This window comes from Tachypleus tridentatus, chromosome 7, assembly GCF_004210375.1.
Source record: "Tachypleus tridentatus isolate NWPU-2018 chromosome 7, ASM421037v1, whole genome shotgun sequence".
NCBI classification, from domain to species: domain Eukaryota; kingdom Metazoa; phylum Arthropoda; class Merostomata; order Xiphosura; family Limulidae; genus Tachypleus; species Tachypleus tridentatus.
In genome coordinates, this window is record NC_134831.1 from 70,212,656 (window position 1) to 70,236,801 (window position 24,146).

General features: G+C 29.8%; 2 protein-coding genes across 4 annotated transcripts in view; one reads left to right on the forward strand and one right to left on the reverse strand.

Moving 5' to 3' along the window:
- The first annotated feature begins 374 nt into the window (after positions 1–374).
- LOC143255928 (transmembrane protein 72-like) lies at positions 375–22,490 on the forward strand. 3 transcript variants are annotated; one of them, XM_076512362.1, is made up of 7 exons: positions 377–617; positions 3,951–4,011; positions 5,087–5,158; positions 7,066–7,205; positions 9,246–9,351; positions 10,063–10,120; positions 22,353–22,490. In XM_076512362.1, exons 1-7 carry the CDS (start codon positions 530–532, stop codon positions 22,413–22,415), a joined length of 588 nt encoding a protein of 195 aa, XP_076368477.1. In that variant the 5' UTR covers positions 377–529; the 3' UTR covers positions 22,416–22,490. The 3 variants fall into 3 exon arrangements, with proteins under 3 accessions (XP_076368479.1, XP_076368477.1, XP_076368478.1); XM_076512363.1 differs by lacking the exon at positions 22,353–22,490 and adding an exon at positions 19,444–20,168 and having other exon boundaries at positions 378–617; XM_076512364.1 differs by lacking the exon at positions 5,087–5,158 and having other exon boundaries at positions 375–617.
- Positions 22,454–24,146, reverse strand: part of LOC143255927 (synaptotagmin-15-like) — a 36,617-nt gene continuing 34,924 nt past the window's right edge. The window contains exon 9 of the mRNA XM_076512360.1: positions 22,454–22,590. Coding sequence (XP_076368475.1) covers positions 22,472–22,590 — 119 coding nt within the window. The 3' untranslated portion in view covers positions 22,454–22,471. The remainder of the gene's footprint in view (positions 22,591–24,146) is intronic.

The window sequence follows — 24,146 nt, forward strand, 5'->3', positions numbered from 1 at the left end:
GCAGCAAAGGGGGAGGGACCAACTCCATATTAATGCCTATGGTTTTGGAATGAGATGTTCAATAAGCACATATGGATGTGAAGGTCGGGTGTCCACACACACATGTAGTGTATGTTTCAAACGCACAGAACTAGAATTCCAAATAATAGGAATAAATACTATAGACTTATGTTGTATTTTATTATTATTGGAAAAAGCGATATCTTGAAGAAAAATAAAAGAAATTGTGATTTTTTTTCATACCGAAAAGAAATTATATATATCTTAACGTGATATTTATAAGTATTTAATGTTCAGTTAATTTTGGGGCTATCAGTTAGTCTGCCCTCTTTGTGAATTATTTGTTTTTGGTATTAAACTAAATGTATATATATGCATAGGTGTATGTACGCAGTAAATTTAAAGCAATATGGTGTGTGCAGACGATGATAAAATTTGTGTTTAGTTAGACTAAACTGAAAGTGGTAATGAGAACAGAGTTTACTTAGTCACATGCTTGTTCTCACAATAATTGTAAGATTATAGTAAAATGATGAATCATAACGAGCGCAAGTATTTATTTCTAATAAATTTTGTTACTCCTGTAACAAGAGTGTGGGGTATTTTAACTGTTGTAGGTGAGTAGATTGGAAATTATAATATAATAAATAAATATGTTAACAACAATATTATACGCGTTGATATTTTTTTCATTTTAGTGTTACTGAATTAATAGTAGGGCTAGAAATTTTTCACATTTAATTAAAATAATGTTATTATAATAAGTAAATTGTTGTTAAAGTTTAAACAAACATGGCTAGTATTTATTACTATTATTATTAGTAATGCAAGTTTTGAGAGTGAGATAAAGTTAAATATATATTGAAACTATCAGTGACAGATTTAAGGTTGTTTGCAATAAAATCCTTAGAATTTGGTATAGATATACTTTCTGTTTTGGTTTCAAGTTCTAAGTTTTATTGTAAACTAGAGAAATGAGCTAATTGTTAAACATATCGCTATCTTAATGCTTGAGACGTCTTTTGTAATGGTTAGTTGATTAACATTATTTTAAGTGTTAAGAGTTGGGTATCTTCAATAATTTCAAATGCCATATCCCTGTCAATCGAAGATCATTTGTTTAGCTTAGGTTGTGAGAATACTTTTTATATATTGCTTTGTTGATAGGTGATTAAACTCTTTGAGATTGGGTGCTGCAGTATAACACTGTAGTACATGCTGTTTGTTCTGGTTATATGATTACTGGTCAAAATTTCTGTCACTTAAGTGTATGGCATAATTTGCTAACACTGGATGAGCTTGTCCATCAATTACTGAACTGACCACTTGTAGGTTTACCAACTTTTTTAGGTATTATTAGTAGAAATTTTAGATATCTGGTGGAAAGTATATTTTTAGGCTCTGTTTTGAGTTTTAGTTAATCATAACATGGTGTTTTTGTGAGTACTTAGAAATATGAAGTCTAAACTAAAATTATATTAGTTAAAGTTATAATATAGAGAAGAGTTGTACATTTGGGTTTTGTGAATTTGAAAACGATTTGCTTGTTAGATAATAGGACAATTGGAGAATGGTTACACTTTGTTATAGTAGTTGTTTAGTTATGATGAAAAAGAATTAATAAAACTCTTCAGTTGGTTTATAAGGATTTTAAAATTAATAGTAAGCAGTTCATTGTAACTTTATATAAAAATGGTGAGACCTGATTTGTGTAGTTTATCTTCTTACTAGAAACAGAATATTAAAGCCCTAATATGAGTGCAAAGGTGGGCTGCTACATGTAGAATAATACTTGGTTTAATATATGTCTTGGAATTGATTTCTGTAAAACACAGAAGAATTAGAAGTGATTTAATTGGACATTCAAAATTGTACAATTGTTTCCTTTAGGTGAGCTATGTGTGTAGTGAAGAAATCAAATTGGAAATACAAAATTTAATATTATCAATAATATGCTTAAACTTTGGAAGGCTAGATGAACAAAGATGTTTTGTTGATTCTTTTGTGAAAAGAATAGTTAATTTGATTACAAGGTGGCTATCTAGGTGAAAGCAAAGGTTATTATTAATGAAGTCCAATTTTTTTTTACTGTTGTTACTAATAGTATATCTCAGGGTTCAGTGTTTTGGTCTTTTTATTTCATGTTTATATTAATTATATTTTTAGGGACATAATGAATAAGTTAGTGAAGTTCATGAATACTGTTAAATTCATGAGTATTTCTGGGTATATTGAGGGGTGTTTGGGTATTTCAGAATGACTTTAATCAATTGATAAGTTGGACACATATGTGGCAAATGAACTTTAGGTATAGTATGTGCAATGACACATTCAACATAAATGGCAATGAACTCACTAGTGCGATTGAAGTAAAAGATCTTAATATAGTGGAGGATAAGCCATACAAACCCTGAAAGCAGTGATCTGTTACTAAAAGTAAAATCAGTTGAATTTAGGGTATATTTATAGATATAAGAATAATCACAAAAGATATAACATGTAATAATCTTCTTCATACAAATAACCAGTTATGCCTATCTTCAAATACTGTGTACATTTATCTCATTTTAAAAGGATATTGACTTATGAACTAGTATGTTGATTCCAGGGATGAAAGAGTTAATTTATAGGGATAGTTAAGATACCTTATTTTCTCTTGATAAAAGAAAGTAAGATGTGATGTTATGGAAGTTTGTAAAATTGTCTTGTGGATTGGTAGGATGGAAGTCTCTGATTTCTATGTTCCAAAGGAAATAGAACAAGAGGACATAAGTTCAAGATTTTGAAAGGACAGGTTAGACTCCAGATAATACAAACTTTTATTTTCCCAACAGGGATATTTGTTTCTGGAATAATTTGTCAGCACGTAAGAGTTTGATAGAGGAATTGACATTTTCCAGCAGAGTGAAGGGTGGATTTAAATTTGTACTTTTCTGTAGGGTGGGTGTGCAAAGACAGCTTTGTTGTCTGTAAGTTATGTTTTTTTTTACAAAAATTTTATTAGTTATAAGCTTATAGAATGTTTTCCCTAGTGATTTGTTACAGATAGTTATATTCAATCTTCCCACGATTTGTTAGATAGGTATATGGATGTTGTGAAGTATTTTCAATCAAATTTGTATATGATGTTTTCATTACTTATTTTGAGTTGTGGGCAATATTAATGGGTCAAATGGTCATTTGTTACCTTGTATTGTTTCTTCTTATGTACATGCTACTTTTATTTGTAGGTGAAACTTGTTTGTTGATGCATAGTGTGTGCATGTGTATTATGCAAAGAAACCATCTCCAGGCTGAATTATATAGATAAACATTGAATTTAAAAGTGAACTTGACACCTACTGTGTTTTTGTATGAAATAATAAAGTTGACTTTTTCAAAGGTGTAGCACAAGTTAGCACCACTAGTGTACATTGTTTGTTTAGTTGTAGTCATCTTATCTAGAAAGAATGTTGATGGTTTGGAGGAAAGTACTGTCAGGATGATCCAAGTGTAGGAAAGTTATTGTGTGGCAATAGGTTGAAATCTCTTTGCACATTTTCCCTGGAAAGGAAAAGGGCACATGGAACATGTATGAGGCTTTTAATTTTTCTAGAGGTTTGAATTTCATAAATTGATATGACATTTTTGGAAAAGTAATGGGTAACTCAGACATGGCTTCAGTTAATAGGGTGGTATAGAATAGTTTGACTTCATTGTGCTAGAAACTACATTAGTGAAACTGTTTCAGGAGGAGCTTAGATGAGTGTTTTAGAGACCAGGATTGGATATAGAAGGTGATTTTTTATGTAACTTGGAATAGGGTGGTATTAAAAAAATTGGATAGCCTAGATGTGCCAAATTTTTTCTTGTTATTTATGGAAATTAAACAAAATGTTTTTGTTTTTTTTACTTTTCTTATATTGCATTAGAAACACAGACTTTAATGTTAAATATGTTGTTTCTTTCAGTGTTCTGGGGAGTTGGAGTTGATGTTGCTCTTCATGGACACAAACTTGGAATTTATATAATGTAAATAGTAATGTTTTAGGGGTATTTATGTTGTCATGTGGAACTAATATTAACTACTACGTTTTGTTTGATGTCATTTAAATCTATATATATTTTTTTTGTGAAATGTTATTGAAATTGTATGTTTTGAAGCAATATGTAAATGTATTTATAACCCATAAGCATACATCTTGTCTATCAAGAAACAGTAGTGTTTATTGATTTTGATTTCTACACATTAAGTACATTAGGACTTGGGTGCAATAAATATCTTTTTAGTATTGTGGAAATTGTCTGATATGTAAAAAGTTGAAAGTGGTAAAAATGATTTTAATTACCTATAGTTGTCAGTTTGTGCAGGAAGTATATGTTGAATATATATTCTGGTTAGACTGCTAATAAATGTAATAGTTTATAAAATTTATATCCTAACTAGATAAATCTTCTGATGAAATATGAAAAAAAAAGAAAGTTGGCATTACTTCATTGTCATTCTCTCATGTACGATGTTTAAACCATGAAAAGGGAAGGTACTAGAAAAGCAAATTCTGTTAAAGAATTTTGTTTTTCTGTATTATGAAGCTGTAATAAATATTTTATGACATACTCTAACCCTGATATCTTGTTATGGGATACATTTTCTATGATTTATGTTTTCATAATATGATATTTTCAATATTGTAAGCATAAACCACAACAAACTAATCACATTCTTGGGAGTCTTTCATATGTCTTTTATATATTATTTCATAAACAACAGAATGATGTGAAATTCTTTCCATCTTAAAGTATCAACCATAACAATTCACATTCAAACTGGACACTAATGCTGTAATTTAAGATATCAAATATAATAACACATTAATAAAATATATAAATATATGAAACTATTTTTATTGCTAAAGTATCAAAATATTTAAAAGGATTACCTCTCTTATTTTAGTGTTTTTTTTCTTTCTCTAAAATTGAATAGATTTTAATGATTTTGCAGTTTTCTCAATCTGATAAATTATATAGGTAATTATTAATTGGAATTGTGTATTTTATGATGTTAAATAACCATTTATTAGTAGTGTCTGTCATTTTTTTTCTTTAGATTATCGGCCATTATACTTACTTTTCTAGAAACAATGTTTGTAGTGTTTCTCTTCTTCGAGGCTTCTTTCAGGTAAAGCTACTTGTATGTAATTGGTTGGGTGTAAAGAAAAAGAATAGAGTACAATTTCAAATATTTGTGTAATTTTTATAATTCTTTTTCTACAATTCTTTGTAATTAACATTTAAAAATTTCTTAATTTTTCTTTAAGACAATTTTTTAGAAACAAATCTTTCTATTTGCTTCTTGCTTCATGAATACCTAGCCTAAACATCTGTTTACATGTATTTTTTATTTTATCTTTCCTTTCCAAACTTTTTTGGTATCATACTATGTTTGTTTTTAAATTCCTTAAGGCATATATAACATGATACAAAAATGAACATTATTTTGGTGTTGATAAATGAACTTAACCTGTCTTACATGACCCAAATAGCTAGAAAAACCTTATTGATTCCACCAATATACCTGATCTAAATAATATGCAAGCAAAGGAAAAAAATCTATCAGTTTAACTTATTAGAAAGACCGACTAATTCAACTTTCCAACAATTGGGGGTTTTCAATCTGAATCACATGCAAGACACTTGTTAAAGTTTGTTTAATCTAAACAGTATTGTTATAGGATTCTGTAGAAGCTAGTCAATGATTGCCAATAACATTTAGTTTCTATAACATGAATAATTTTCTTAAGCACCATAATGACTGAATAGTGTTAAAACTAAGTCTTCTAATCAACAATTTCTATATGTATTCTAAAATATAATGAGCATTAATTAAGGTCAACCATGTTAATTAATTTTGTGTGGTCAATTATAAATCCAAAAATTGTTTTCTTCATCTAGAATCTCAGGCATGAGTTAGCACAGACATATTAGATAAAAAAAAAAGTTTTTAATTCATTATAAAAAATAATAATCAGAATTACAGATTTTAATTGAGGCCAAATTCAATGATCAAGGTTTTACTAACTTACTAAGACTGTTTAGGTCCTAAAGAAGAAAAACATATGGAATTGAACAACAGTTTATCTTGGGTTTAAGGAATTCAGCAAGTTTGGTAAATTATAGAATAGCTAGTCATACTTTAACAAATAGAGTTGTAGAACACAAAAGTAGCTAGTCATTCCCAACATGATTAATGATGATGTTGAACAGCTTATAAAAATTATTTATCACAATAACCACTCATTCCCAACATGATTAACATATTATCATGAAGAACTTTTAAAAACTTGAGCAAATATAACAACTAGTCATTCCTCCCTGACAATGATATAAATTTTAAAATGTTTGTAATACATTCTCATAAAAGTGACAAATAGCTATTCTTAACACAAGTAAAATTTGAACATGCTGAAACAGTTAGTGATTGTTACCGTGTTTAATCAGATTTGTAGAACTGAACAGCAGTTAGTGATTTTGGACATGTGTGATAAGAAATACCCTCAGAACTCAGTTGTAGCAAGCCATTCTTGACCATATTGAGAAATCAAACTCTTAGAACTGGAAGAACTAGTCATTTTGACATGAAGAATGAAATGGGGTTAGAGATTTGAAAAAATAACCGGCATTTGTAGCTTACTTAGCGTATTAGGAAACATGAGCTATACGAAACAAAAGGTTTTCATTTTACACTAAATGTTTTGATGAAACTGTTTATAGCTATAATGCTAGAGTATGTTATTGTGAATTAAGTGAAATGATAAATTTGGATTAAACAGAGCAAAGCACAGAGGGATTGTAGGGTATTAGTATGAACCAATTCCAGATTGCTAAACATTTAATGAAAGTGTTTAAGTTTAATAACACAGAAAACATCTGGTAAGTTTTGTTACTGAATGAAATAAAGCATGGGATGTGTGTGCACGTGCATGCGAGCACACACACACAAATATACATTGTAGTATTTCATTTCTAAATACCACCATAATCAATAACTATCTAAAAACATTTTCTTATGTTTTGTTTGGTTTTCAGAGATGAGAACAAGGACAAGTGTTTTCGCTGCTGGAAACAACTTCAGTGGCTAGATCAGTGGAGGAAATCTTTACTCTATTTAGGAATGTCAGTTCTTTGTTTTATCAGGCCATCTACTGTATGGCTAGCCATAGTTGCAGGTATAGTTGCATAGTTTATCAAAACTTTATCTATACAAAGATAAGGCCATATATACTCATCTTAGTGGTAACTTTTGTTCTGTTTCAGTTTCTTAAATTGTCAGACTAGGTTTGTATATTTGAAGAAATTAGAAAATAAATTTAATGTGAATTAATATGTTTATACATATATATGTTCATTTTTACTCTTTTTACACTGGCTGTATGTTTCTTTGTAATGGAGCAAGTGATGGGGTATGATAACTAAACTATGGTTCTTAGCTGATAATCCATATGATATAAAGTGATTCATATGTCACATACTACCATAAGTTTTGAGAGCCTTGTTGTTTCAGTTGTACAATGTTACAAGATCACTTCCATGGGTTATTACAAATTAATGACACCTCAACCAATTATTGAAACAAGATAAAGATATAGTGAACTGCAAACCTGATTTAAAATCATAGTAGGCTTAAAAATACCATGGTGATACTAAATTGGACCAGCAATCTAAGTAGCCTCAAATACTTTTTTACTATGAAAGAACAGATTGATGTAAACATAACTCATTTTGTAACTTTCTCCATAAAAGATCTAGCTGGAATAATTGGATCTGGTGTATTTTGAAAGTTCTTGTATGTTTATTGATATGAAAACTTCTACTTGATTGGAGCAACTGTATTTTATACAGCATAATAATTCTGTCCAATGCAGCTAGTAGTTTATGATAAATCTAACCATAACTCTTTTGGTGAATCAATTTCAAAGTGATATAGGGGAGGATTGTTTAGTGGAGCATAAGCTGTTATTGTTGGGGTACACCTGTAAATAAGTTTTTGTATTTCTAGCAATGCTTTAAAACATATGACTTAATTAAAGTTTTATAAATGCGAGGTTTTATGTAACAGAGCAAGCAGTAATAAGCCATGCCTTTTAATTAGGTCCAGGTGCTTTTGTTGGAAACATTGTGTCTATACATCTGTCTACTTCAAAGTGTGATAGATTTTAGACTATTATATCTGTCTATAATCAGTTTTGTAAGTTTGTTACTGTTAGAATATCATGTTTATCATTTTAGAGGTTTGTATTTCAATAGGTTAACCCTAGATGCACAGGTGGAGCTCAAAGTACACATGTTACATACATCATTTTAGAGAGTGCCATTCATTATTGTATTATCTATTTAATGTCACTTATCAGCTATTCATTTTAAATAAGTGTTTGAAAAAATCTAATTTGAAAAAACAACAGCACATACAATGTTCTAACGATACCTTTCAATATTGATAACAATATTCAGACTTAAACAACAATAATTCACTAACTGTCTTATGACTCTCTCTTTTATTGAAGCTCCTGGCAGGGTACTTATTCACAGAATAGGTCATGAGAGTACAACCTCATGTGATCATAAATTTACATACTCTTCTGCTGCTTTAGTAGTATCTGTACATTACCATGAGGGGATCTAGTGTCAGTTTCATCATACACATGTTAACTCAGTAATATAACTGCTTAGGTAGAAAGTGAGTCAGTGTTTTAATACAACTAAAAATTCCTCTATAAACTAAATGTCAGAAGGAAATAATAAGTGAACAGTAAATGCAATTGTAATCATGAAAAGAAAAAAATGGTTTGCTATTTCAAACATTCACACATATGTCTTGTAATGTTTCTATATTTGAAGGAAGGTATGCCTTAGACTGTACAGCACACATGTATTGATGACAATGGTATGTCATATGGTTTAATGATTTCTTCTAAACTCTTATCTTATGTTTCATATCATAGCATAAGGAAAGAAGAATCTTCATATGGTGGCTATCCATAATCACCGTTACTAATTTAAATTTCTTAATTGTATTAATTTTCAGAATTTCAATGAAAAACAATTGTTGTGGTAACTTAAGTCTTAACATTTTTTATGAGGCACAACTTTTATTATTAACTTCAGATTCGTAGGTAAACGAATACATGGATTCTTTTTCATTTATGCATCTACTTATTTTTTATAATTTAAACTTATAATTAAAGTTTAATTATGTTTCTTACCACTAGGTGTAATGCTAATAACCCTTGCTATCCTTTATCTTCTGATGACTTGCAGAGAAAAGCTTGAACCTAGAAAACCTGTGCTGTTTGAAAGGGAAGCATCTTATGATAGGTAACTTTGCTATCTGAAGTGATATGTCATACATGATGACAACATTCTACTTTAAGTTGCATTCTTGGCATTGTTAAGAAATCTGAAAATTATAGTTGCAATATTTTTGTTGTATTTCTGTACCTGATAGTTTTTTGTGATATATATATATATCATTTTATGTGCCATGGTTAAATGCAAATACCTCTAAATTCATTGTTTTTATAATAAATACTTTTTCTTGGATAAAGGCATATTAAAGTGCTTGTAAATAAATTTATCTTTTTTGGTAGTTACTATTGTATGTTTATCCTTTGATGTGTATGAGTATACAAGTAAAACTTCTATTGGAGTTTTGAATGGAATTTGTGTTTTAAAAAATTTGCACTGTAAGTTGCAGTTTGTCAACTTTGTATATGTAGTTGACAGTTCATTGATATTGCAAAAATTAACAACCTGAAAGTTACCTCTTTTACCTTATTATTTTGAGAATTTCATCTGAAAGTTCCACCTGATGATGATGTACCACTTTACATTGTTCTACTACTGTAATCTAAATACACTGGCCACATTTATCGAATTACAAACGTGACAAATTGTCATTTCTTTTCTGATTCAGATCTTAGTTCTTCCCATTTCTTCAATGTAAGTCTAAACCTGAAATGTTTTGAGATTTGAGAAATTATATGAAGTTTTCTTGGCTTTAAATTAGTAAGTTTTGTACTCTTTCAGGTTTAATGATCTTCAAGATGAAATTGATGACAGCCTTCCTGAACCAGGAAATATAAATGTGGGTGATCAAGAGAAAATACTAGAATTTTAAAATGTGTGATAAATCTTAAGCTTTATTTGCAAAGTTTGTATTTTTTTAATTGAAAACTGGATAACTTTTGATTCCAGTAATTTGCATGTTGTTTTATTAACTAATAGGTTTTATTGCCTCAGGTTAGCCAAAGTGACAATCAACTTATATTAGAACCTATTACCTGGTGCAAATGTATGTGGACACACATTATCAAGTAATATCCTGATAAATAATTCAAGGAAGATTGTTGGTACATACAAAAGATAATTTAGAAAATAGATAGATAGTGTATTTTGGAAGAAGAATGTACTTGCAGCATCTTCAAATCTTCTCTGAGATGACTGAGAAGACAAAGAGTTTAATCCATCGAACAAACAAAAAAAGTAGTTTTAATTTTGAAGTGTTCAAGTAATGTAAAATGCAAGTGAAACTAGGATATAATGAAAGTTTTGGGAATGGTAGTTTTCAACTTGCATTACAATGGAGTAATAATTGAACTTTCATAACTAAATGTTATTTGATATACAAATACTTTTATTTGTTGTTAACATGTACATATTTTGTCTTGAATATAGTAGTATTGAAACTAATGTTATTTTAGATAAAGCATATGAAAAGTTTGAAAGTAAAACAGGTAAAAAAAAAACTGTAAATAAGGATAACCTTGGTCAGTTATATGGATGGATTACCTCTCTTACTACCTAGCTTTGGCCAATTCTGTAGATATATTATCTCACTTACTACTTGGGGATTTTGTTTGTTCTAGTTCCTTAAGCTGCACCTTTAGGTATTAAGAGAGTTCATGAAATACATTAGATGTATTTTGTTACTAACAGAATTATGTAGTGAAACTGCATTCATTGAAAAACTATGTACTTAAAGGAAGCTATAATATTATAAGCATCTTCTTATTTATGAGAAGACATTACAGTTTTCCATGGCTTTTGCTCATCTCTTCATATTTTTTTTAAAGTAAAAATCCATAAATTTTGCAAAATACGAGTTGATACAAAGGTTGCAATATAGGTAGAGTATTAGGGTCTTATGGTGATTATATTTTTATACAAAAGTTCAGTATAGAATATATAATTTCAATATAAAGATGCATCTTGTATCTGGAAGATTCCAGTTTAAATCTCATTGTTCTTTACTCATGTCATTGATAAATTAAAATATTCTTATGCTACTCTTATTTTCCATAGTTGTTTTTATAGACCTTTTCAGCTACTTGCAACATTTTACTTTGATTTTACTGTAATATGTTACTACAGCTTCTTTTCTTTATTTGTAGTAAGTTTTAAGGTCGTGTGTAATTAATTTAAATTGTTGTTTATATATACACTTACTATTATTCTATAATTATTCTACATTTAATTATATTTTCAAGGTCCAGAGAGTTATTAGATTTTCAGGTCTTGTGACAACCATTATAAAAGGTTTTTGACCTGTCTTTCTTACTGATTGAAAGTATACAAATAATAGTAAGTGTATATATAAACAATTATTCTACATTTAATACTTGACTTAATATAGCAAATAATATTTTGAAGATCCAGAGAGTTATTAGATTTTCAGGTTTGTGACAACCATTATATAGTAAGGTTTTAGAAAATATAATTATTTGCTATATTAAGTCAAGTATTAAATGTAGAATAATTATACACTGCATTATAAGGAAAAAAAATGTGTAAATAAATTTGACAGTTTTGAAATATGAACAATCCTGTGTTCTACATATGAAAAGTTTACTGTCTAGAAATGTGTAAGTTTTAATGAAGGAAAAAAAGCTTTTTTTTTTTTTTTCTGTAAGTCTTTGACCATCATGTGTTCAGAAGTCTAATGTTGTGGAAAAGTTTCTTTAGTTTAGTTTAACAGCTACTTGGTTTTGCTCATCTAACAAAGCTGGTATAATTAGTTGTTCAAAACAAAAGTGTAATATGTTATAAAACTTATTCAATCATACTAATATATACGGTTTTGCAATGTTATTAACTTCTTTAGTTCAATTTATTATGTAGATGTGTCATCTGCATTACCGTAAGCTCATTAACTCCAGTATTTGTAATTGGTTGAGCTGAAACTTTATTGTTAAAACATTTGATTATAGGTTCATTGACCATGTTGTTTTTAATTGGTCCAACATGTACAACTATCTACATCACTGTAGATGATAGATCAGTTCACTGACTACATTACTTTTAATTTATCATGTGAAATTGTTGTCAGTGAAACTGAAAATTTGATTTCTAACCTCATTGTTTCATCAAAACTTAGGTTTTTCAAGTCAATTATACTCATCACACCTGTAGTTTTTAGTTTGGTTCAGATTTTAAATTGATATGGTAGAAGTAAAATGCTTGCACTTTCAACAAAGTGCACAGTGATAAATATTCAGATATGTTATCATTCATTATTGTTTTTATGATGTTTAAAACTTTTTTTAATAATTAAGAAATGAAATTTTGCAAAAAATAAACCTGGGTATAGAGTTAATAGTTAAGTTTGTTTTTTAACCCTAACAATTTTTATTGTTTTGTGTCATATTTTTTGTGTTATATTTGTTCTACTAATGGCTGACTAGTATGCCACGTAGATTTTGTGCTCAATGTAAAGTTTATATTAAAGTTGGTGATAAAGCCCTTCATTGCTCTGGTGAGTGTCAAAAATGGTATCATTTAAGATGTAAGAACTTAACTGAACAGGATTTGGAATATTTAAATGAAATTGGGAAAAGTTATGAATGTGATTTTTGTATGAGAAAAAGAAAGTTAAGCCTAAATAGTGAAACTCCATTAAGAAGGACTGTGTCCATTTCGTTAGAGGGGGAGACAGTGAATCTTGTTGAGAATAGTGAGCTTGATTTAAATATGGGGGGAGGCAGATATGAAGTGGCTTAAGACAAAAGTTACTGAAATTTTGTCAAGACTTGATGACTTTCACTTAATTAAAGTAAAGGTCGAAGAATTAGTGACTTCCTTTCAATATTATTCAGAGAAGGTAGAAACTATGAGTGAGGATATCACAACTTTGAGAGCTGAAGTTAAGGAGTGTAAACAGGAAAATAAAACATTAAAGCATGAAAATGAAGAATTGTGGAAGGAGATGGCAAGTTTTGGAGGAAGATGTGTGAAGCGGAACAATATTCTTATAACTATAATGTTTTGATTGGAGGTATTCCAGAGAAGCCTAATGAGAATTTGCAAGAAGTTGTTGAGAAGATTACAACTACTTTTGGGGTTGACTGTGCTCCTACAGATATTGACACTGTTCATCGTATAGGAAAGAAAACAACTGAAAATAAAAGTCCGAGACAGATTGTTGTTAAGTTTTGTCGTAAGCAAATTAAATTTGATCTGCTTAAACTTAAGAAAACTAAATTTCGCTCTCTTAATACTAATGATATTAAGGTCTGTAATGAATCTTATCCAGTTTATGTTAACGAACATCTCTCCCCATATTATCGTGATATTTTCATGCAAGCAAAACGAAAACAGAAAGATCTTGGCTATAAATTTCTTTGGGTATCGAATGGTAATATTCTTATTAGGAAATCAGAAACTACTCAGCCCATTGTTTTACGTTGCTTGATTGATCTTAATAATTTATAAATACTGCAATGGCTGATGATTTTGATGATATTGTTGGTGTTACACCAACTTTGTCTTCTCTTCTGATTTACCAAATGTTTTTTCTGTTGGTCATTTAAATTTAATACATGTTAATATTCGAAGTCTTACTCAAAATTTTGACCAATTTCTTGTTTTTTTACAATCAAGCGTTGTTAAATTTCATATAATAGCTTTTTCTGAAACTTGGTTTGTTGAGGATGGATTTGTTTCCTTTTCGATTCCAGGTTACTCCTTTTTATTCTTCATCTTCTAGTCTAAATAAGGCTAGTGGAGTGGCAGTTTTGTTAAATTTGAGATACTGACTATGATAAAGAAGTACAGTACATTAAGTCTGATGCTTTAATTTTATTTTGTATGATTCAAAATAAGAAATTTAATCTCTTTGTTGTTTATCGATCTCCTAGATTGCCTGTATTGAAATTTATTGATGAGCTTTCATTAGAATTGAATTTATACAAATATGATATTAATATACTTGTTGGTGATTTTAATATAGATGTTTTGGCATTTGATGATGTTTGTTATAAGAATGCATATTTTAAGTTTTTGTCTGAGAACAATCTTCAGTATATTATTTCTTCTCCTACACGGATAACCAATGTTACTAATTCTTGTATTGATCATTTTTTAATTAGTGGAAATACTGTTAAAAATTGTTATTCTTATATTGTTGAGAGTTTTTTGACCGATCATTTTCCAATTGTTTTATGTATAGACATTTTATCGGATCTAAAACATGTCTCAAATGTTCAAAAGATTAAGTTTAATGAATTGAGTTCTTGTTTGAATTTTTTCAGATTGGTCCTGTGTTATGAATTGTTCTGATGTTAATGTTGCTTATGATAATTTTGCTGAAGTGTTAACTGATTGTATTCAAAGTTGTACTACTACTGTTTCTGTGTCACGAAAGTTTAGAAAAATTAAGCCATGGATTACCAGTGAATTGGTTTTGTTAATGATTAAAAGAGATAAGTTAAAAAGAAAGTACATCAATTTCCTGATGATATTTATCTAAAGATTAGATTTAAGTGTTTAAGGAATTATATTGTTAGCTTGACCCGTAAGACTAAATGGACTTATTATCATAACCTGTTTAAGAATGCTAAAACTATTAAACAGAATTGGAATATTGTTAACTCTATTATTGATGTTAAAAAAAAATAAGAAATTTTGTAATTTTGGTACTACTGATTTATCTGATTTGAATTATTTTTTGTTAATGTTGCTAAATCTACTTGCTCCAATCCTAAATTTTGTTCTCAGGGCATGCCTCCTGCTCCTTCTTCTTCTTGTTATCTATATCCTGTTACTGTATCTGAAACTATGAATAATATTTTCTCCTTATCAAATTCAGCTTCTAATGGTGTAGATGGTGTTTCGGTTAAGATTTTGAAAGCTAATGCTAATCTTTTTGCACCAATTTTGACTTTTTTAATTAATTTATCTTTTACTCAAGGGAAGTTTCCTAATGCTTTAAAGTTATCATTGGTCATTCCTATTTATAAATCTGGTAATATTTCTGATTTTACGAATTATAGACCTATTTCCTTATTAATACATTTCTCTAAACTATTTGAAAAATCTATGAAGATTAGAATTTTATCATTTCTTGATAGACATTCAGTTTTGTCTCCTTCTCAATTTGGCTTTTCGCCTGGGCTTGGAACGGAGGTTGCTGTTGCTAAACTTGTGGAAAGTATTACAGAAGCTTTGGATTCTGATCTTCATCCAATTGCTGTTTTTCTTGACTTAGCCAAAGCTTTTGATTCTGTTAATCATAAAATATTGTTAAATAAATTATCTTATTATGGTTTTAGAGGCATTGTTTTTGATTGGTTTTTTTCTTACTTTCACAATAGAAAGCAATCGGTTTGTATCCATAATAATTATAGTGATTGGTTTACAATTAATGTTGGAGTACCACAAGGTTCTGTTCTGGGCCTTTATTATTTCTCATTTATATAAATGATATTCTTTACCAACAGTTTTTTGGAGATATCCAAGCCTATGCCGATGATATTGCTGTTGTTTATAGTAAGCCAAATCTAATTAATGAAGCCATTATTTCTAGTGATCTTAATAAAATTAAAATTGGCTTTTCTGTAATGACTTATCCTTAAATATATCTAAATCTTTTCTTCTTCAGTTTAACCTTTATGGTGTCATTCCAGCTTTTCCTTCTATTTTTTATCATTCTAGTGATTGTTATACTTACTCTAATTGTAAGTGTCCCAAATTGACTCAAGTTTCCTCTGTTAAATATTTAGGAATTATTTTAGATCGAAAATTAAATTGGCAATTTCATATTAATTCTTTAGTTAATAAATTAAAATATAGTTCTATGCTAATTTTGAACTTAGTCATTGTGCTCCTTATCATATTTTGTTAAGTGTATATTATGCTCTCTTTCAATCTTTCTTACAATATTGTATTTCAATTTGGGGTGGCACATATAAGACTTTTTTAATTCCTATTCACAAGTTGCAAAAAAAGTGTTTTCTCTCTTATTTTTTACTCATAGGCTTGATACGATTTCAGTAAATTTAACTCCCCTCTTTCATATGATAAACTTTATTTATATTTTTTAGCTTTATCTACATTGCATGTTTCTTTTAATAGGCCTTTTAAAGTCACTTCATATTTTACACGACTTCAATCTTTTTTCCAATTAATGTACCCACACCACGTAAAACAGTTACACTTCATCAATATCTTTATTTGGCACCTCATTATTCATAATTTTATTCCTTATAGTATAAGATCTTCTATTAATCGTGTTAATCAAAAGAAATACTTAAAACAATGGATCTTAAATACTGATGATAATATTCTGGGAACTTTATATTGATTTTGTAAGTTTTGATTTTACTTTATTATGTGTTTAACCATCACAGGACGAGTTAACTCTTTGTTGATGGTTTTATATTGATATTTGATTTTTTGTGTCTAATTTATTGCTTAATAAATTTATTATTATTATATATTATTATTATTATATAGAGACTAATAATTTAGGATTTTGTGATTGAAGAAAAAATTATTTATATGCAAAGGAATTATAAGTATCGAGAATTATTCAAGATACTTTGAAACAAAATGGTACTTTGTTATCAATTGTTTATTACTAATACTTTTAGTTCGATCTAGAAGACAGTTTCTTTTTGTATTTTATGCAAGGTTTTTGCTTGATTATTTTGTTGGTAATTTTAACAATTCTATTTTTTTGACAAGTACATTGCTTCAGTATTCAGTTTTTGTGATATTTAGTAGGTGAAGTACTTGGAGTAAATATGAAACTTTTTTTTTTTTTTTACATGCTCTCAGGGCTGTACTGATCTTGGATGGCACTCTATGCAAGTTACATATTATGTGCTTCCTTTACAAAAACAAATCTATCTTTGCTTTTAAAAGATATTAATTTATAGTCTTCTGTGAGAGTGCATTGTTCACACTACTCTTGTTACAGCCTTGCCCTCTGTATTACAGTGGCAGTGCCAGGGTATTTTCATTGGGGGGGGGCTGAGGTAAACTATGGAGGGGCTTTCCAAAATGCCATCAATATGAAGTATAGATGGTAAATTATAATAATGTAAATAAATAATATATTATAATTATAATAAATGTACCAAGGTACATTTCAGAAAGGTGTACTATTTTGAACTGCGTTTTCAATGCAGTTTTCATTGGAAACTCATACTCTGATTAATAATTCATTATTACAAATTAGAAATAATCTGCTTATGAAAATATGTGTATATGTAAAAGAGGAAGATCACCTAAGTTTCACCCAAGATAATACATAATAATAAAGAACATTAAGATTAGCTTAGATTGAACATTTAATATACCATTAAGAGTAAAGCTACAAATCAAAAGAAATACAACATAGACATAGTTTACATAGCAGAAACGAATTATCCCATATGAAGTTAATACACTCTGAGGAAAAGTAAGGTCACTATCAGGCTAACTATCTTTCATCATGTTGTGTTTATAGTCAATATTACTTCAAAACAATGTGCCTGTTCTGTTGTAACTTAAAATCAACGTGGTTATCTAATCTTTGTCAAAGCTCAAGATAGAATAACGTTACACAGGGAGCGGCAATACAGCGCATGAGTTTCAGTGCATTCAGTACGTTGCTATGGGACACATAACACATATTTCCGTCTTAATGAAGACGTTGAGTTCTACAGATCTATGTCTCTTTGATGTTAATTGTTAAGCAACAACGACAATTGTGTTTTCCATATTTTATGAATATATGCAGGTAACAATATTGGGGGGAGGGGCTGAAAGGGGGGGCTTGGCTCATTTTTTGGCCCCCAAGCCCCCCTTGGTGCTGCCACTGCAGACTGTAAGGGGTGTTACACTTGAAGTATTATTGAACTACTACTGTTAATTTTACATTGTTTACAAATTGTGATCCAGTTGATATAAACTGTAATAACACTTCATTTCTAGTGATAATTTTTATTTGTGAGAATGTTTAATCTTTTATCAACATTGGAAACACTAGTGCCATTCTTGACCATTACAAGAGAGATTAAACTTTGTCTTGTTATAAAAATTTATTTTTAGACTTTCCATTTACACAGTCAGGATGATATAGGTGTGAATGTAGTTCATGGCTTGTCGTGTCTTATATTTTGCTACTTAAAGTCAGCTAAATGTAGCTCTCACATTAGAAGTATATTTATATAGAGATTATATAATCTAGAAATTTAAAAAAAATTTTAATTTAAAAAGGTAAAAACAAATGAACTGTTTGTTTATAGTGATTTTAAGCTCATGAAAAGGACATTAAAAAGAATAGAGAAATTGAGCCAGATGATAAGACATCACAATTAGATAGATGACGATAAACTTTCATTCTTTTTTTTATGAAATTTAATATACCCAACTGTGTAAGCTTTACTTAAGAAAGGATTTCAGAGTGTAAAATTAAATTATTTTTTTGTTTTTGTTTTTCTGTCACGCGGTTTACAATAATAGGCTTTTTAAACAACTTTAATGTTATTATTTGAAATAAAACTATTTATTATTCTTGAACTGTTGTGTTAAAATTCTGTCAAATTTAACTTTTTTTTTTTTTTGTACAGTTGTGACAGGAAATTTAACTGTTAACCTTAGTGCTTTGAAATAAGAATAAAACTTCTAAACAGAATACCTTTAGACTTTCTAAAATAAACCAATATTCAAATAAGTAAGATATTTATATGGTTAGTTTAGAAGATAAACTTTTATTCTTTATATGTAAAATTTTCAAGCTTTACTTGTGAAAAGTCGTGAAAGTTTACAATATTAACTGTACAGAGCTGTTAAATAATGTTTTAATACAGTGTTATGTAATTGTTTATTGTATATAAAAGCTTAATCTCTAAACCATTTACAAGTTTTGAAATAATTAATTCCACCATCATTTCTTTAATATGCAACATGAAAATTATTATGAAATTGGTAAGAAAGTAAAGGTATGTACTACAGTATGTACTACACATGAGTACAGTAGTGTTTATAGTGCAAACTGTGAAATATCATAATCCACCCAAACTGAAAATGTTATACCAGTTAAGTCTATAAAAAAACAAACAAAAAAAACATACTGTGCCTAGTAGTATTAGAGCTTTTTTAGATAGTTCTCCCTGAACTGATAATTAACTCTGGCTTTAAATATAGGAATGAATGTTACCTTTAGAACAGCAAAATACACATCAGTACAAAGTGTTAACAGTGAACTTTAGCTGCTAGAAATTCCCTGCTGGCAAAATTGATGCCAACCTGAGTGGAACATGACCTCTCCTCTGGAGATTCCTCTTCCAACAAGACAACGATTCCAAGCATTCAGCAAATGTGGTTAAACTATAACCTGGTAGAAAGGAGGTTGATGGAACACTCGAAACTAGGCTTGGTTTACAAAAAATCCCTATATGAACATACTTAAGAACGTATGGACTTGTGTAAAAATCGAGAATATCAAAAGGCAACCAAACGACTTCAATAAATTTTAAGGAGTAATAGGAAACGTATACAAGCTTGTTTGTTTTGAATTTTGTGCAAGGCTATACAAGGCCCATCTGTGCTAACCATCCCTAATTTAGCAGTGTAAGATTAGAGGGAAGACAGCTAGTCATCACCACCCACCACCAAATCTTGGGCTACTTTTTTACCAATGAAGAATACGGTTGACCATCATATTATAATGCTCTCACGGCTGAAAGGGCGAGCATGTTTGATGTGACGGAGATTCTAACTTACAACCCTCAGAATACGAGTCGAGCGCCCAAACCACCTGGTCATGCAGACCCGAATTTGGAAGCATATTCCACAATCGTACATTGATAAACTGTACGGCATTATGGAATCATCAAATAAGCTGTGTAAAGGAAAGGGTACAACCACAAATGAACTGGTTCATCGTACAACGTATTTGCTTTATTTTGCATTTTCGATGATAATGTTTAGTCCAATGAATAAAGTCCCCTTTTAGTTGTCCCACATTCTGTATGTGACTCTTATCTGCATGCCCATTATGTGTTTTTATATTTATTTCTTTAGTGGATTTCTTTGAATTTTTATTTCCACTAAATTCTGCACTTTTAAATTTAAAATAAGCTTTGATTTTTTTAAGCAAAATAAATTTGCTACATTGCTTAGTTAACGCTACTTAATAAATACGTTTTGTTAAGGGTAACGACAACATCCTTAAAATGTTTTGAAAGCACAGAAACTATTGCAGGTAGAAACTAATTGTTTTAACGCAAAGCTGTACAATGATCTTATATGCACCAATGTACAGTGTGGAATCAAGCACACGCGATTTTAGCATCATAAGTTAGTAATTTTGCTGTCGAACCACCGGGGGATATTTTAAGTATAACAAAATCTTTATTGTTATTAATATACGAACAAAATGCGATTAACAACTCGAAAATTTCTGTTTACTGCAAGTTTATCAGAATGTGGAATGGAAGTAAAATTTAAAGATATGTACTTCTTATTTTTCTTTCTCCAGGGGCATTGCGGTATATCTGCGGACTCACACCGCTAGTAATTGGGTTTCGATACCCGTGGTGGGCAGAGCACAGATAACGCTTGTGTAGCTTTGTGCTTAACTACTTAAGAACATGGAACTTTCCATTCAGAATATAAACCTAAGTATTCACGCAACTGCACTCTAACGACGAATTAAAACAATTTATTTATAATAGTATCTCAACATACAAGTCATTCAGTTCGTTTATAACAACTGATATATTAGCCGCACGTTATACTAGATTGTAACATCAATAACTCAGAAAAAAATATCTCGAAATATAGATTCAGTTGGAGATTAAAACCAACAATAAGTGATAAAATGTGTAAATAAATAATTTTAACTCTGAAGAAAAAAAACAATCAGTTTTTAGTTTAAAATCTTTCTAAAGAATGTGACAAAGGTAATAACTAGTTGGCAAGCGTTACATAACATAGTATAATAGGCTCATGAACCAATTTTACTTACAAGCAAAGCCTTCTCTGCAAATGAAACGTTTAATTCAAGAACGGCAGAAGATGGACCCTGTCTAATAAATAGACTCGCATAGAGGTACAATAACCATGTCACAAAATCAAGTGTCCGCTATGCAGACGTACGATGGTTATTTAACAAGAAAACTTATACAAACTTACGAAAAATGTTCGAGTAAAATAGAAATATAAAGTAACGAGCATGTGTTGTGATGTGTGTGCCTTTACGAAAAGGTAAGCAGAACAAGAGATGTTAAACATCTAATCCGGTGAAGAGTGAACTTTATGTATAGTTAGTATTTAATTTCAATCATTTACCCTTCTGCGAGAAAAAACTTCGCTAAGTTTTAAGACATGAAGCATAACATAATGTTTATTCACACTTCTTAGACTTTTAAAATTTTTTCAGGTTTAATAATAATACCATAACTTGGAGTTAGTACTATTTCCGTATTTACTAGTAATAACATGATTGGATTTTTGGCAGTTACAGGTCTCCAGCCTAAATGGCGTGTTAGGAAAGGGCCTTCTAGAGTGAGCTACGGTACAAAAAAGTAATTCTTAAATGCATATTTTCACACTTGTAGTTTAAAGATACCTAATGAACTAACTAAGGAAATTGCGAGGAAACAGCTGCAGTCCGATGTGACGTTTTATATTAACTTCTGACGCCGATATATTTAACTATAATATATATTTTAATTAAAAAAAACAAAAAACGTTTAGTTTTCTTAGAAACAATTGCTGTGTTGAGTATATTGCTACTTCTATCAAATGAACGTTGCACAAAACTACCCATAAAACTAAACATAATTGAAAACTATATTCTTAATGTTTGCTAACTGCAGGTGCTTTCTATACCTTACAATGCTGTGTTTAGGTGGTATGTCGTAATTATTTTCTTGTTTGCCAGACGTACGTGACAAAAATCTACTTCGAACGAAACATTATTTTTAATTAGATATGTTCGTCTTTGCGTTTGACTGCAGATGTTGCAATTAAAATATTTTTCACTTTTGATATGTTTCTAAATTTTCCTTCAGTTTTTATTTAATTTTACGTTATATATTCGCCTACAGGAATCCCACGTGATCAGGAACAGGACAGGACGACGAGTTTATAAACTCTTTGGTTGGGGATAAAACATTCAGAAAAGGCATGGTTCGAATGGGATTGGCCTCTCAACATTTCTTTGGTATTACGTCAGTTTGTGCCAGTAACGAATCTGGTGGTATCTTTCAGACACTTCTTCATTCCAATGCTCCTCAGTTTTGGCAAACACGTGGGATCCTAGGATGATTCTTCCTAGACACTTATCTGAAACATTAACGGAATAACAGTAAGCTACAACAATAAAACAAAATGAATATATGTATCAATATAAAGTTGATGATGTGGTTGATACTCGCCATCCATAATCTATTTTGACTTTATTTCATGATAGAAGACCAGGTAAACAGGGCTGAAAAGAAATAATTTAACGTTTCGTTACTTTTAGCACGTAACCTTGTATGTATATGTGTGTGTGTGTGTGTGTGTGTGTGTAAAACAGATAAATTTATTTATTAAGGAGTACAGTAATGCTTAATAGTATAGACTGACAAGATTTCCAAATAATTTACTCGCTGTAAAACCACCCTTTTGAATGATCACTTTTTCGCTTGGGAAGTCAAAAGGGTGGTTTTGCAGCGAGTAAATTGTTATACAATTCAAAATTTTCTAAAGTAGCAACTTCGTCTACTATCCACCTAATTATCTGATCACGTCAGCGGGGCTAGCACCTAGAGAGCTTGGACTATGTTACAAGATTTCTCAATAATACTTGACTTATTAGTGGGTGGATGTTTTTGATATTCCGGCAAATATATACCGAATTTTTACACATGGTAAACATACGGACTTATGTAAATATATTTTAAAGCCAATTGAACCCAACAGATGACGCTACATATAGATTGTTTTAAAAATATATATATGTAAAAACGGCTCGTTTTGGTTGAGAAAATATTTTACGTAGAGGAGCGAACAACGTTTCGACCTTCTTTGGTCATCGTCAGGTTCACAAAAACGGGGACTCGAACCCGCTACCGTCGGATTACGAGTCGAGTGCCTTAACCGCTTGGTTATGCTGGGCCTTTACATATAGATGGATGTACACGACAGTTCCTAAAGATAAAGTATATACTTTATGCAGGTATAACATAAAGAGTAAACAAACGAGAGTGTTAAAAATACGACTTTTCAAAGAAAGTAGGGATCCTGCCAACAGAAGTAATGAAATCAAGAATTAAAACCACAAATTTATAAATATTATTCCTTACTTTGACAGTTTTATACACTTCCCTGTAGACCAAAGTAAGAATTACATTTTATAAATTTGTTATTGTAGTTTTCTCGTAACAGTGCAGTGATAGCTATCAGGGATATGGCTAGAATGAAAGTTTATAGATGTTGTTTTCAGTACACGGATATATAAAACTGACCAAATAAATAGAAAAAATAAAAGTTTTAACAGAGAATAAGGATCGTTCGTTAATCGTTATTCTTATAGCGATTATACGAATAACCAACAATTTCCGTTAATATTAAATTTTTGTCCTATTTATTTTCAGTTACTCTGCTCTACTCTGGTGAGTCAAGTGTATGTCTGAGGTCTTAGAACGTTAAAAATCGGATTTCGATACCCGTAGTTAACACATCACATACACTGCTAGCAAAAATCTTAAGGCCAATGAACATAAAATCAAAATATGCATCTTGCGTTGTTAGACTCAACTACTTATTTAAGTAGAGCTTCGAAAGATCAAAATAAGAAAAGGGAAAATGGAAATAAAAAACTTTTTTAGCATTTAATAGGGAAAATGTGAACACTA

Coding starts and splice junctions, on each gene's coding strand:
- LOC143255928 (XM_076512362.1), top strand. CDS start 530: ATGATGAATCATAACGAGCGCAAGTATTTATTTCTAATAAATTTTGTT. Junction 7,206..9,245: donor ATGGCTAGCCATAGTTGCAG/GTATAGTTGCAT, acceptor TCTTACCACTAG/GTGTAATGCTAATAACCCTT. Junction 10,121..22,352: donor CTGAACCAGGAAATATAAAT/GTGGGTGATCAA, acceptor ATTCGCCTACAG/GAATCCCACGTGATCAGGAA.